The sequence below is a fragment of the Caretta caretta genome, chromosome 1 (genome assembly GCF_965140235.1).
Source record: "Caretta caretta isolate rCarCar2 chromosome 1, rCarCar1.hap1, whole genome shotgun sequence".
Taxonomy (NCBI): domain Eukaryota; kingdom Metazoa; phylum Chordata; order Testudines; family Cheloniidae; genus Caretta; species Caretta caretta.
In genome coordinates, this window is record NC_134206.1 from 352916194 (window position 1) to 352931622 (window position 15429).

A 15429-nucleotide genomic window follows, 5' to 3' on the forward strand; every position below is an offset into this window, starting at 1 on the left:
TACGAACGTATGACTAGCGGGAAGCTAGCTAGTCAGGGCAGGGGGCTGCATAGGATTTTGGCACTTGCGTTCTTGCTGCGGTGTCTTAAACAAATGAAACAGGGCATCTCGCGTGATGGGTGGGGAGGGGAACCCTTGGGTGGCTCTGAGCCTGACAGGAAGAGCGTGTTCTCGCAGCACAGAGGTCCTGAGACGCAGCCTCCTTCCTTGAGGAAGGCCAGGCACTGTGCCAAGGTCACGGGGAGCTGTCTGGATCAAGGTGCACAGACTGTGGGGCCAGGTAGATAACTGAGCATTGTTAGAGATTATTTGTATTAGCATAGCGCCTGGGAGCCTAGCCATGAGCCAGGCCTGTATTGTGCTAGGCACTGTACAAACACAGGATGAAACGCCGGCCCCTGTCCCAGAGAGCTCCTGATCGGAGTATGAGATGAGATGACAGGTGGAGACAGACAGATGGGGGAGCACCTGGAAACACTGAGACAGTACTGGTATCTACTCAGTCCTGAATGTACTCCCAGCATTCAATGGGTTCCGTGGATCATGAGCAGCTGGTTTCCCTAGGGGCCCTGGATTCCTGGGGCTGAATTTGGCAGGGACTCCCCCAGGACCATAGGCCACTCGTGCCCAGATGCTGCCCTGCAGCTGGCAGGACACGTGGGTGTTTCTCGGGTCTATTGCCCTGGCTCGCTGGAGCAGTTTGAGACCTGACCCGAGCAGCCTCATCACCTGGGGAAGGAGGCTACGGGAGCCCAGCTCCAAGTCTGCATTCAGGCCTTGTCTATGCAGGAAAGATTTTCCATACAAACTCGGGTGCATTTGAACCAGTTAGTTACCCCAGTGTAGTCCCAGCCCTCCCGGTCCGGGGGAAGAGCTGCCCTTTCTCCGTGCAGCTTGTGTCGCTTTGGAAGGGATTTAAGCCAAGCCGTAAGGATCCAAATGGCAGGGTCCCAGGCCGGGGACGGGGGGAAGGGCGAAGGGCAGCTACCCCATAAAAGTGTCCGGCCTTGGAGACACGGCCTTGGAGACCCCAGTGTCGAGGTCAGCTCGGCTCCCCGCTGGCTGTCCTGCCGGGTGGGTGAAGGAGAGGTGGTCACGCTGGAGACTCGAATCACTGTCAGTGAGATAAGGGGCTGGTCAGGGCAGTGCAAGGCCTTGTGGCATTTGGTGCTTAGCCAGGGCGGTTTGGGCCCTGGCGCTGCTGCCCACTAGGGAGCTTGGGCCACAGCACTGCTTGCAGCCTGCATGCAGCTGGGCGTCGGAGTGACCGTGTTCCCCAGCAGGGCCGAGTACCACACCCGTGACTTGCTGCCATGTGCCTGTGGGGTGCAGGGCAGGAGTACCTGATTGTTGCCCTGCCAGGAAACTCAGCTCTCCCCTTCCCTGCCCAAGTGTCTTGTGAGAGCTGGAGGAGCTCCTAGCACAAATGTGCCTGCCGTGTTACCTCACATGCCGGGGGCTGACCCCACCATTTGCCAGGGGCTGGGAGCAGGGCTTGGCTCCCTGGGGCAGACTCTCCACCTCCCAGCCCCGGGCAGTGCTGTGCGAGGCAGGAGAGTCTCCCAGCCAGCCAGGTACAGCACTGGGCAGGCCAAGCCCCGTGTTAATGGTGACTCGTTACGGGCCGAGTGCTGCTGTCCCCTCTGGCTGGTGGCCCCAGGTTCGTCAGCCTCTCTGCCCCCTGCCAGCAGGCGTCAGCCTCTGGCCTGAGTGGCAGGGACCTGTGCTCAGAGGCCAAGGCTCAGGGTTCGATCCTTCGCCAGTCCAGGCCAGGGGTCGTGTGACTGGCTGATGTGAGGTTGCTGTGCCTTGTCCTATGGGGATGTGGGTTCCCGCTCCCACCATCAGTCTCTAATGTCCTCTCTCCTTTCCTGCCCTCCCAGGACACCCAGAAGGCCAAGCAGTTCCTGCCCTTCCTGCAGCGGGCCGGCCGCTCCGAGGCCGTGGTGGAGTACGTCTTCAGCGGCTCTCGGCTCAAGCTGTACATGCCAAAGGAAACCTGCCTGATCACCTTCCTGCTAGCAGGTGAGCTGGCCTCGTGTCTGCGGGCGTGGGACCATGCTGTGTCAGTCCCTTGCTGGGTGGACAGCGGCTCAGCCTGCCCTCGATCTGTGGCACCCGGCGGGGGCACGGCTTGCTGTTTCCCTTCACCGCACGGGAGCTCTCAGGCCTGCCATGCCACAATGTGAGAAGTGTTTGGAACGGGGGAGGGTCCTAAGTCTGTCTATCCATCCCAGTGCCCCAGCTCCCTTTGTAACTGATCTGAGGCTGCTTCTCCTAAGGCCGGGGAGAGCACAGAGTGCGCTCTCCCTCTGGGGTCTCCCCTCCCCATGCTGCTGAAGGCACCTTCCATCCCTGGTGCTCTGCCAGCATTGGCCCTTTGTGTGCAGGGGAGCGAGCAGCACTTAACCCAAGTCTGGTGCCTTACTGCGTCTCGGCCGCGTGTTCTGCGCTGTGTAAACCTGCCTGGCGCCCTTCTAGGCGGAGAGATGGTTCTTCCCAAGTGTCTGCTTTGATGCTGGGGCAGTGTTTCTAGGGACCCCCCCCCCGTACCCCACCCTGACTTATCTCCAGCACAGAGCTGTTTTCTTCTATCTCTCATGGCTCGCTGCCTCCTGTGGGGGGAGATCCAGGTTTGAACCCTGGCCCTGGCAGCCCCAGTACCTGAGCCAGCTACTCTGCTCTGTTCCATACACATGGAGCTCTGTCTCCTTTCCTTGTGTCCGGCGCCTTCATCTCTCCCAGCAAAGCTCAGCCATGAGCCGTGTGCTTGGAATGATGGTTGTTCATGCACTCAAGGAGCCAAGCGCCACTGACGAGTAGTAAAACGTGACTTTATTGGTGCTTGCTGCCTCCTGGAGGGGCTGCGTTGTTACGGGTGGGGTGGCGCCTTTCCCTGTCACGCTCAGCACAGAGCCCTTGAAGCCTGCTCTGCCTCTTCGTTCTCACAGATCTCTCGGGTGATGAGTCTCGCCTGACCGCAGCAGGGCTTGCTGGCAGCCACTTGCCATCTTCCCCGGGTCTCCTCCTCCCTGACAGACTCTGGGAACTGCCTTCCCTCCCCTCCCACCCTTCTTTCGGCAGGTAGATGGAGTCTCAGGGCGCAGTGCGTCTTGCTGAAGGATGCGGGGCCCGAGATCACAGCCGCTTCCCCCTCTGTCAGTTCTTGTTGAGCGTCTCTCTCATTGCGTGTGAAGTTAATGATCACTCTGCAACTTCCTATGCCTTCCCGAGGGATTAATTGAGCTGGAGCGCCGTAATCAGACATGTCTGCGGGCTCTGCTGAGGCAAGAGTGCTGAGCTGTCAGAATCCCGGTGCTGGGGCCACGTAAGCAGCTGGGACTGCAGCCGTGCACACCCCGGTGCTAGTTTGTACATCTCTGCTCTCACTGGAGACCCTCCTTCCTCCTGCCAGGGTGCAGAGAGGGGTCGCTGGCAGGCAGTCATGGAGTCCTGGCTGTTGGCTTACAAACAGACCTTGGCTTTCTTCCCTCCGCCGGGCCCTAGGGAGATCCCACGTGGCATGGGCAGCTGAGCCTTTGAGTCACGATGGAGGAGGAAGGCAACACAACTGGCTCCAGTTCAGCTTTCTCTTCATTTTATTCACACTTCTATTTATCCCTCCACACTTCTCCGCCCGGTGCCTAAATCTTGGTGCTTCCCATGACCCAGGCTCGTTGTGGAAGGAATATGCTGCACTGGGGCTCCCTTCCAGGTGAGGGATGCCCTTATGGTGCCCAGCCAGGCCAGCGTGGAATAGCCCAAGCCCCACTGGTGTCTGCTCCTCGCGGGTGCCCCGACGTCACCGGCTCCATGCAACCAAGTTATTCTCCAGCCAGCTCTCGGAGCAGCTCAGGCAGAGTCTGAGTGGTAGTGGGGTCGCGCCGTGGTCTCCCGGTGAGTCTGCCGCAGCCCTCCCAGAGTTGGGTCCTGAATCTCACTGAGCAGTGAGCTGAACGGATGTGAAATGTATTAGCCGATAGTGACAGCGGAGTGCTGGGAAAACAGCTGTGGCCCTTGTGTCCTAAAAGCCCTCTGTAAATCAGGCAGTGGGTCTGAGCTGCTCGCGACTCACTGCCGGGAGCTCTGGGCCCTGTTCTGCCAGCCTTCTCTGCTCCTGGCTTCACAGGTGTTTGGTGTCCCGGGGGTGGGGCAGATGTTTGAGGGGGTGGTGTTGCTGTTTGTAAGTTGTTGGGCTCACAGCCGCACATGGATATGTCTTGGACCTCAGGTTCTTGTGGCCGAGGACATGGCTGGCTGGACAAACTCTCTGTGACGAGATGGCTTTTCCTCACCGCCAGGTACAGAGGATGACTTGTGCCCCTTACATTTTTGGTGGGGAGCATGTTACGTTCCCACCTGGATAATTCAGAATCTCCTGTCTGACTTTGGTGCGGGTCACTTGTCCTCATCCATCTGTCCCCTTCTGACTGAAGCCAGACCTCTCCCAAGGTTAGGAACCCCCAGACTGGCACTAGGTAGGTGGCCCCACAGATGTTACCCAGAGAGGCAGGAAGACGGTGGAGCCAAGCTGTATGGCTCTGCCTGTCTCCAGCCTGTTGCGGTACTGGGCTGAGCACCCAGGTTCCTTACAACGCAGAGTCTGGTGTTCGATTAGCTCCTCCTTCAGGACACACTGCTCCTGTCACCAGACTCTGAGGCCATCTACACTAACTGGCTTTCCGTTCCATTTCCCCCGGTGCAGCTCTGCCGGGGGGTGCCAGAGCCTTTCCCCACTGCTGGCACCTTTCCCACTGCCTGCCTCCTGCCCCAGAGCCTTTCCTCACTGCTGGAGGCTTTCGCTGCGGTGGGGAAATGCTCTGGCAGTGGGACACTGCTGCTCAAGATAGCAAGTAGACGTGGGAGGCCCTGGTTGGGCGAGTACAGGTCCCTATAGGGACCTATTCGGGTACGTTCCCACAAGGTTCAGGCGTGTCCTTACTCTCCCTGTCCACACCGCTGGTTGCACCCATAGGTAGTGGTCCCTCGCCCTCCAGTGTTGTCAGGGGCGGTGGTCTGCGGGGCCGAGCTGTACGTAGTCTGTGGTTCTGGGCCCGTCTACCAGAGGCAAACACCACAACAGTCTGGGGCTCCTGTCCCTACCCGTGGGCGGGTCAGAGCCTGATGTAGTCGTTAGCCCCCAGCCTCTCAGCTGGGGCTGACACCAATTAACAGTCTGGGGCCCCAGCCCACGGGGCTGGGCTGATAGCCGGCTGTAGCCTAAGCCTCCGGCAGCTGGCAAACACACCCAGTCAATAGCTCTAGCCCTGTGGGTGGGGCAGAGTAGGGAGCAGACTTTAGCCTCAGCTAGTGGGCTAAGGGAGCCAGCAAACTCACAGTCTCGGGGTTCAGATAGGGAGGATAACCCACACAGTCTAGGAGCTTCAGAGAGGCTGAGCACCCAACGGGCAGTCTAGGGTGCTGGGGGGGAGGATCAAGGAGCACAGGCCTGCTGGCCTAAAGTGGGGAGTCGGCCACCGAAGGGCAAGGGTGGCAGGGGGATGCGGGCCTGCCCAACTCCACCGCATCCCAGCCCAGGGCCTTAGCTGTGGCAGACTGGTACGCCACTGGGTCGGCAGGGATCCAGCTGCAACACTCCAACCCAGAAGTGATGAGCCCTGTAGCTGGCCAGTCGTCAGCTGCCCCTGGGCTTCTTCCTACCTCCCCGGGGTTTGGTACTTCTGGTGTCCACTGGTTATTGAGCTCCTCTGTGTACACAGCCGATGGCAGTCCCGGCAACTCCTCAGCTGGGTCTGTCTCCTCTGGGGGCAGGGTGCGGCCGAACACAGGTTCAGCTCCCGGGTGCTGCAGCAGGGCAGCGGCGTCCCTCTCCTCCACTGGGGCCCAACTGAGCTGCAGAGCCCTCCTTTTATACTCCCTGCCCCGCCCGGGCACGAGGGGGCGGGGAGGGTCGTGGTCCCTCGCGCGCCCGTGGGGAGGGAGGCCACTGTGCCTCACTGCACTGTTCTAGGGGTGCGTGTAATGTACGCGTGCTCAGTGCTGCCGAAAGGAGCATGGGGTGTAGATGTTCCCTTTGTGTACAGCAGTGGCTGGCAGGCGTAGCCACCTCTCGTGTGCCCCTGCTCAGAGCAGGGCTGGCGACCCGGCGCGTTTACACGAGCACTCCTGCCCGTGGACTGCATCAGCTGTAGAAACAGCATGGAGTCTCCGGAAGAACTGCTGATCTGCTCTGTTGTGTTTGAGGGAATGTCTGGGCTAAGGGGCGAACATAACCCAGTCACTACCCAGCGTTACACAAGCTCTGGGTTTGGTACGCAGAGACCTCCGCCTGCTTCGCACCATGGCAAACGCACTGCTGAGCGTCCCGTTAACTTTTGTTAAGGACACAGAAAACCAGGAAAAACAGCTACAGCCAGTGGAAAGTAAAATGCTGAGTAAAGCTTTTCCTGTTGTAACCTCCCCTTTCCCTTTCGCCAGAGGGAGTTTGTGGAAGGAAAAGTTTACCAGTCTCTGAGATGGTAGAAGCCAGTGATAACTGTCCTTTTGGGGAGAAGAGATGAAGTTAGCTGAGATGGGCCGGGGCTGCTGCTAAGTCTAATCCTGCTTTATCCCGCGTGGTGGTTGGGGGTGAGCCGGAGCCAGTAGGGGTGGCGATGTCAGCTGGGTCCTTCTCTCTGACCACCTCTCAGGACCAGGAGGAAGAAGGTCCAGGGTCCCTGGAGATGGTTGGGGTGGCAGCCAGGATGGTGGAACTCATTCCAGTAGCTTCCCTCTGTTCTTCTATCGCTTCCCCCAAAACCTCTCCCTATATGGACCTGAAAAGGGATGATGGGTGGAACAGCCCATCCCCTCGTTATGTTGTCTGCCAGTTAGGCCTGGTTTCCTACCCCAGTTTTGGTTCTCTGATTTCTAACATAACTCAGTCTTTGAGCTATATCTGGAGGCTGTTTTGTTTGGACTAATTTGGGTTTTTTGCCCTTTCGTACCTTTTCCCATCGACACGTGTTGTTATAAGTTATTGTGATGTCTTAGGAACTTCCATGCACTCTTTGCAGCTGAGCTCACAATGAGGCTAAATATGTAGACCAATTATCGTAAGAGGTACGAGGCCTCCATCACCCCCAGTTACTAAGTCTCCAGTTTCTGGGGAGGGCTACTGGCAGAGGGAAGCAGTTCCATAAAACCGGCTTGTGGATAGGATGACCACGGAGTTCCCTCCGCACTGAGCTCTGATCGGCTGGGGGCTGCCTGGTGAATTACGGATACACCATCAGTGTGTTTTGCGTGCATCCCTCTCCCAGAAGCTAGAAGAGAGCAGTTCCTGTCCCAATAAAACTGGTTCATTTCCTAGCTTGTGCACCAGCATCACTGACAGCTTGGGACCTGTTGCCTTCACTAATGTTGCAGGATCTGCATGGAAAGGTAGGGGAGAGTTTTTATTGTTCCTGTAGGTCCTTCAAAAACGCTGAACAGTGTTGTGGGTTTTTTTTTAAGAACTCCTATTACTGGTCCATTTCTGAACGAATATTTGACCGATATATAGCCCTTCCCAAATGCCGTGGAGCCTTTATTAATAGTTGCCAGGCTATGTTCACGGACTAGCAGGGTGCGTAGCGGCAGCAGGTACAGATAACCAGAGGAGGCTGCCGCATGCCCTTTGTCCCTGTGGATGGGACCAGCTCTTCCTCTCAGACACTGTTGACTTCAGGGTACTTGATTATTGTGCAAGTTCCTGTGCACAGAGCTTCCCGCCTCCCCTGCTGTGTTCTCCTGGCTCCATCAATGGGAGACAATGTGGGGCTGTGTTTATCTCTCTTGTTCTTGTTTCTATGGTGATAACCGTGTACAAAGGATAACCCTGAACACTGATCGTTCTTAACTCAGTTATGAAAAATTCAGTAAGCGCATAAATAAATAGACAGGCGTCACACAGACAGGAGCGTTCTGTCGACTCTGGCTCTCCCATCTACCAGAGGAAGAAATTTTCAGGATAGATTTAAATCTACAGCCTTAATCTGCTTTTAGTCCTTTTATCCGGGAGATGGAGAGCAATCTGTGCCCTTGAAAAGGAGACGCTTGACAGAGGAGCAGGGTCTTTCTTCCTAACTCCCGCACTGCTGCCTCTGCCCTCCTCGCTCCTTCCCTGGGCCTCTGAAATGAGCAGGTGGCTAGAGACCCGCCCCACTCTGAGAGGCTCTGGGAACCCGAGGGACAGAAGGCTGGTCTGCTGGCTCGCGCACTGGGCTGCAGCTCAGGGATCTGTGTGGGGTGGCCTTGGGCATGTCACTGATTCTCTCTGTGCCTCAGCTCCCCTTCTGTGCAGCGAGGATAACAACGCTGCCTTCCCCCCCCGTCTTGTGAGCAGCGTGGGGCAGGGATTCTGCGTCACTCACGGGTGGGCTGTGCTGAGCGGATCTCAGCTGGGGTCTCCCGGAGCTACTAGGATAGTAGGAACCGGAACCAGCACTAAGGGCCCCTCCTGCTGCCACTGTGCAGGGGGTGGAGTGGGGCAGTATGCTGGAGTTCTGCACTGCTGTTCCATGGGCAGGCTCCAGGGGTTGAGATGGAGAGCATCCTTTTGTGGCTCGGACAGTGACAGTGAAGGGAATCTCTGGTAGGGCCTTTGTGCTCCAGCAGGGTGGAGTGGCGGGGGGGCCCATGTCCTGTTAGTGTCGTTCAATAGCTGAAGAGGGCAGGTCTGTGGCTCTAAGTTCCTCCGTGGCTGCAGAGCCCAGGTTGCATTGTGCATGTGCTGCAGGATTTGGAGTAGATGTTTTGCAGCTGGTGAAGTTGATCGAGAGGCCCAGCAGATAGGGACTGTCCTGGAACTCTGGGACCTGGGTTCTATTCCCAGCACTGCCACTGACTCACTGTTTGACCCTGGGCAAGTCACTGCCCCTCTATGCCTCAGTTTCCCCAGCCATGAAAGGGGGTGATGATGCATGCCTGCCTTGGTGAAGCCCTGAGAGCTACAAATGGAACGTGCTGTCAGAGAGCAGTTGTGGGGTTCTGCACTGGATGTGGCAGCTGCTGCAGAGACGGCCAGTGGTGTGTTGCAGCAGTGAAGCCTGCTGCCCACGCTGGTGGGTTAACTTGCAGCTTTTCAGCCCCCGTCTCAACACTGCACAGCTGCGTGTTGTGTGCCCGGCTCCTTTGCCCCATTTGCAGCTGCCTCCTGTTCTCCAGAGTAGCAGCCGTGTTAGTCTGTATTTGCAAAAAGAAAAGGAGGGCTTGTGGCACCTTAAAGTCCTCCTTTTCTCCTGTCCTCCAGTTCACTGTGGATCAATTCCTGTGGGTCCATGCTCCTCCTCCATTTGCAGGACACCGCCCACCAGAGCATCAGCTTCATCAGCGCTGCCCATGTGCTGGGGAGATGGCGCACTCCCGCTGCGATGGTGGTCCTGCGGCTTCCTTCCCCGCGAGTGACTGGAGAGCTCACCTATGCAAACTGTCTGGAACGTAGTGACTTCCCACCACTGCAGTGCACAGCTGGGCAGAAGGAAGTTTGAACCCTGCGCGGTGTGCAAATGAATTTGGGTGGCAAGATGCTCCCCCAGCACAAGAACGCTGCTAGGGCCTTTCTACATCTGAGTGGAATCCTGCATGGCTGTTGCAGGGGCATTAATGATTCAGATGGCTGGTGTAATTGTGTTCCCTGCGTTTCTGCCCTTAATGAGACAATTAGTGGGGCTGCTGAGACTTCGGAATTCTCTTTGCTTTCTGTAATTGAATTACCATTTTATGGAAATCAGGAAGGGACAGTCCTCCCTCCCAAGCCCCGCACTTCCTCTCCATGCAGAAAGCCACCATTCCTTTCCAGAATGGCTTCGCCCAGCACTGGGTGCTGCGGTGGCTGGGGAGAGTTTGGCTCAGAGGTCTGGGGCAGCAGCTGCTGAAGCTGTGTGGGTTCGTTTGGCTCAGTTTTCGTAGTTGCCGGCAGGGCTGTAACAGTGGCCAGGAGGCAGCTGGGCTGAAGTGCTGTGTAGGCACACCAGAGCCTCCCCCTGTCACTGCACAGGCTCCCCCCCAGGCCACAGGGGCAAGGTCCTTGTCTGAATGATGTGGGGCCTTAGTGATGCCCTGTGCTCTGGGAGCATCCCTGCACCAACCCCAGGGAATAATGGACGCTCTGCCTGTCGTGAGGTAGGACTTGTTCGTGCAGGTGGGGGTCTTTCTGGGGGACTAGTTCAGGGCCGGGGAGCAAACCCCTGCAGGAGCCAAGAACCACCCCAAACCTTGCTGGCTCCCGCTGGGAGCATGTGGTGTCCTGCGGTCACACCTGGCACATGGTGACTAATGGAGCTTCTCCACCCTAGGGGGCGTGGGAAGGGACCAGATCGGGCAGAGGTTGGTCATGTTATTTACGTGCCTCAGTGGGATACCTGGGTGACGGACGCCATAGGAGAACCTGGGCAGAGCTCTGTATGATGCTGATTCCTAACTCTCAGTGCATCAGTATCATTATCCCCATTGCACAGGTGGGGAAACTGAGGCACAGAGCACAGTAGTGACTTGCCCAACATCCCCCAGCAGGCCAGTACCCGAGCTTGGAACAGAACCCACATCTTCTGAGTCCTAGCTGAGTGTTCTAGCCACAAGGCCCCACAAGATACCTGGCAGGATGCAAGTCACTGTGGCAGGTGGCTGGTATGTGGCCCTGTGTGGAGACACACCCAGCACAGGGGGCTGGGTCCTATCTTGGTTAGCGTGGCTGTCAGAGGTGCTCGTAGGACGTTTCCATTTAGCTCTCCTTGAGAGACGGCCCCCTTGTCAAGAGCCAAGGCCCCAGCACAAGGCAGCATGTTCCCAGCAGCCTACAGGTCCCTGCATGGCATGTGGCCTCCAACACAGGCCATGGGTCCCACGCCTGGGGGAGATCAGCTGCATGGCGTGTTCCAGGCCACTCAAGTTCCTAAGGCTTTGGAGGGAGCTGTGTGTTCAGGTGGAACTGCCTCCCCCACACTGCCCCCAGTAGCAGGGCTGCTGCGTCACCCGGCCTTGCAGGCAGCAATTAACACCACCCTGCTTCAGAGCCGGGTCTGCTGCCGATCAGGCTGGTGGGAGCAGCCAAAAGAGTCTGCAGTGTACAATTATCTCCCCATTTATAGTTCAGCCAAGTGCCTGGCTGGTGATTGGCATGAGCGTGCTGTGCCTTTACAAAGGGAGCTTTAATTGAAACGGGTTTCCCACTGTCATAACCATTAACCTGATGCCCCGCCCCCGTGTGCCAGGCGACAGGAGGCCCTGTTGGCTGTCCCCTGGGAACAGCGGTTAAATATATCCGTCCTTTCCCACAAGCAGGTCCCCGCCCCCGATGTGCAGCAGCGAGGTCGGGGGTCAGGCGTTGGCATTGGGTGGCGGCTCTAAGTTTGGTCATTCGATGTTAAGAGGGATGCTCTGAGCCCTGGTAATGGATGGTTCCAGGATGTGCGGCGCTCGCTGGAAGTTATATTTAATCTCTGCTACTATGGGAACCAACAATCGCCCTATCAGAGGTTTGATTTCACTGAGAAAAGTTCATAGAATCATAGAATATCAGGGTTGGAAGGGACCTCAGGAGGTCATCTAGTCCAACCCCCTGCTCAAAGCAGGACCCATCCCCAACTAAATCGTCCCAGCCAGGGCTTGGTCAAGCCTGACCTTAAAAATCTCAAAGGAAGGAGATTCCAGCACCTCCCTAGGGAACCCATTCCAGCGCTTCACCACCCTCCTTGTGAAAAAGTTTTTCCTAATATGCAACTGAAACCTCCCCCTCTGCAACGTGAGACCATTGCTCCTTGTTCTGTCATCTGCTACCACTGAGAACTGTCTAGATCCATCCTCTTTGGAACCCCCTTTCAGGTAGTTGAAAGCAGCTATCAAATCCCCCCTCATTCTTCTCTTCCGCAGACTAAACAATCCCAAAAAGAAGAGGAGTACTTGTGGCACCTTAGAGACTAACCCATTTATTTGAGCATAAGCTTTCGTGAGCTACAGCTCACTTCCGATGAAGTGAGCTGTAGCTCACGAAAGCTTATGCGCTCATAAATGGGTTAGTCTCTAAGGTGCCACAAGTACTCCTTTTCTTTTTGCGAATACAGACTAACACGGCTGTTACTCCTAAACAATCCCAGTTCCCTCAGCCTCTCCTCGTAAGTCATGTGTTCCAGTCCCCTAATCATTTTTGTAGCCCTCCACTGGACGCTTTCCAGTTTTTCCACATCCTTCTTGTAGTGTGGGGCCCTAAACTGGACTCAGTACTCCAGATGAGGCCTCACCAATGCTGAATAGAGGGGAACGATCACGTCCCTCGATCTGCTGGGCGCCTCGCTAAATGAACAATGACCAGGTGGGGGCGTTGGTCCCCTTGTCACGGAACATGGCTCCATGCAGGAGCATGGCAGTGCAAAGGAGTTAACATGCTGACCTGGGGCAGTCATTCTCTCTGGGAACCCAAAAGGCAGCCTTTTCCGGCCTTGCTGCTGGAGTGTCCCCGGCCAGCCCAGGCTTAGCCTGCGCCAGCTGCCCGGCTGGCATCTCTGCATGCTCTCCTTGCAGCATTGGCGTTACCCCCTCCATGGCTCGCTGCTCTGTCAATGGAGTCTCTCCAGGCAAGCCGGGAGCTTTGCGGTGCCCTTCAGTGGCCTGCAGTGAAGCGCTGGCTGGAGGAGGGCTGGCTCTTTCCCCCAAGCTCTGTTGTTCCTCCTCAGTGAGGATGTAAATAGCATGCAGCAAAAGGGATCTCCCATACCCTGGCTCTGCCAGGGGTGAGAGGCTACAGCATACTCTTGATTTTAAATTCTAATGGTGGTAAATCCGCCTTTCCAAGAGCTGCAGGTGCCCTGAAAAATTACCGTCATGCCAGCCTCCCAGTGGCATTAAAAATCACATGCTCAGCCAGGAAGCCAAACTGTGCCAACTACAGACAGGCTCTGTGCCACCCCCAAAGTATGGGGGGACGACAAATCGTCAGTCTGCCCCAGCGACTGGGGCCTAGCTCGTCGCTGCATTTGGGCTATTGTGGACCAGTGGGTGCAGGAGGAGCGAGTAGCAAAGTCCCAAGGCCCTCACTGAGAACACCTTGCCAGCTGCCCCTCCTGTCTTTTAGAATAAGGCGGGTCCAGGGGCATGCCAGTGTGTAGCGTGCGCTACCCAGGATGTCCCATCAGCTGAGCAGCCAGCCTCTGGGATCCAGAGCGGGGAGGGCTGGCTCTTCCCCCCCAAATGCCATTGTTCCTCCGTGGTGCAGATGTAAATAGCATGCAGCAACCCACCTGTATCATTCTGGGAATTACCTGCTCTTTCCATGCCATCCTGGCTCCCCTCTTGGGAGCGTGCCGTCAGTCCCCACCTGCCCCCGGCGCTCTAATCGAGCTGTATACGTTAATTATGGACTGAAAGGCAGGTAACGTGCCAATTAGCATGGAAAATGAGATACTGCTTCTGCCTTCCCTTGTTTTGGAGTCTGTACATCTGTTGGTATCTTTATTCCCAGGCTTAAATTGGATTTTTCTCTCTCATTTTTAAATTGGAACATGGCGTCTGTGGGCTCTGTGCCTTTTAAGCTGTTCCCTTTTGTGATGCATGCGCTTATTAACTCCACCGAGCCACCCATTCGCTGGTAAGCGTTTGCATTCTAAATGACAAGGCGACATTTCTGCTATAGTGGCACCATCCCTTGTTGAGCATGATGGTGCGCGTGCTGTGAATGCAGAAGTGGCTCCGTCAGGATCTGTTCAGTCCCCTTCCTTGCAGAAAATCCCTGTGCCCAAGCTCGTGGATGGCCTGTGTCCCAGCTGCCGGAGCCGCTGCCTCTCCCTGCCTCATGTCCTGGGGATATGGGCTGCCATGCTCTCACCAACTGAGGAGGAATTTTGCAGGCCCTTCCCAGGGGAGGGTGATTCTCAGGGCATTGGGAAGAGTCGCCCGGGCACTCGGACACACTAATTACCCTCTGAGCAGCCTGGGGTGTTCTGTAATCTATCAGCTGTAAATTAGATGTGAAGCATCCAGATACTGCGGCCAGGAACTTGATCTGTCTGTGTGTATTTATAGTTTTGTGAAGTGGGTGTCAATCCAGAACCCAAGGGTTAATTTTCTCCATGTATGAACGTGGGTAAACATGGGGAGATTTGGTCTTCTCTGCCCCAGTGCTCGTCGGGCCCCACTTGTATGTCTCAGGGGCTGCTGATCTCCTGTTTGCTGGCTCCTAGGAACAGGCTGAAGTTGATGAATTGTTGCAACAGGTGCTGCCCCTCTTGGGGTTTGTTTAGTTCTGGGCTGTGTGTGGAAACCAGGGAGACTGGCAGCCTAACTCCCTGCTATTTGTCCAGTGAGCTGAATGCCTTGCTAAGCCGTGTGGGGCACGGAGCTTGTGCAGCATGTGCCAGTGCTAAATTGAGTCCTCTGCAGACCCAGGGATCTATCCTGGCACGAACCGGGGCTTGGACGCCTGCCTGTGTGTCACGGAGTCCCTGGGCGATGCTCTGGAACTGCTCCCTACGAAGCCAGGCAGGACTCTGGGGAAGTCTCCTTTCTGGGAGCAGCCTGTCTTCAGGACACACAGCTCACACAGCTTCCACCTTCCTGGGTCTGACCTCGGAGCATTCAGCATCCTCTGCCCCTCCATGCGCTTCCCTCAGCGAGTCCGCCCAGACAGGGTCCTGGGGAAGCCAGAGGGTCCTGCCCCCCAACTCCGCAATCAGACGTGACTCTCAGCCAGCCAGTAAAACAGAGGTTTATTAGATGACAGGAACATGGTCTAAATCAGAGCTTGTAGGTGCAGTGAACAGGACCCCTCAGCCGGGTCCATTTTGGGGGGCAGTGAGCCAGACAACCACGTCTGCCCTTCACTCCATGTCCCAGCCAGCCCCAAACTGAAACTCCCTCCGGCCCCTCCTCCCCTGGGCTTTGTCCCTTTCCTGGGCCAAGTGGTCACCTGATTCCTTTGTTCTCCAACCCTTTAGCTCTCACCTCGCAGGGGGGAAGGGCCCAGGCCATCAGTTGCCAGGAAATAGGGTGTTGGCCATTCTCCGTGTCCAGCCCCTGCCCACACCTGCCCTCTAGGGCTCTGCAATGATCATACACCCTTATCCCACCACCTAGATATTTAAGAACTGCATAGGGGAAACTGAGGCACCCCCACACTATTCAGAGGAAACATTAAGAACAGTCCCACTTCGTCACACTGTGACCTCACACTGTGGCAGCAGAGTAGCGTGGACCGAATGATGATGGCATGCATCTGTTGTGGGATGAAGTGTATGAAGGGCAGCGACTGGAGGAGCTGGGTAATAGGGGCGGTTCAAGGGGCACTGGAAAACTTTTAGAGTGGGGGAGCTGCGCGTGCCACCCCCACACACACACCCCTTTTCCCCCTGTCTGTGCCTCCCGCTGCCCCCTAGAGCTGGAGCCAGGAGCAGGGCTGTGGGGTGATGAGGTTCAGAAGGACAAGTGCAGAGTCCTGCACTTAGGACGGAAGAATCCCAT

At 56.6% G+C, this 15429-nt stretch overlaps 1 protein-coding gene across 1 annotated transcript in view; it reads left to right on the plus strand.

The window, feature by feature from the left end:
• The window catches only part of SND1 (staphylococcal nuclease and tudor domain containing 1), a 507509-nt gene that overhangs the window by 279898 nt on the left and 212182 nt on the right, over positions 1-15429 (plus strand). Inside the window, exon 15 of the mRNA XM_048821939.2 lies at positions 1884-2025. Coding sequence (XP_048677896.1) covers positions 1884-2025 — 142 coding nt within the window. The remainder of the gene's footprint in view (positions 1-1883; positions 2026-15429) is intronic.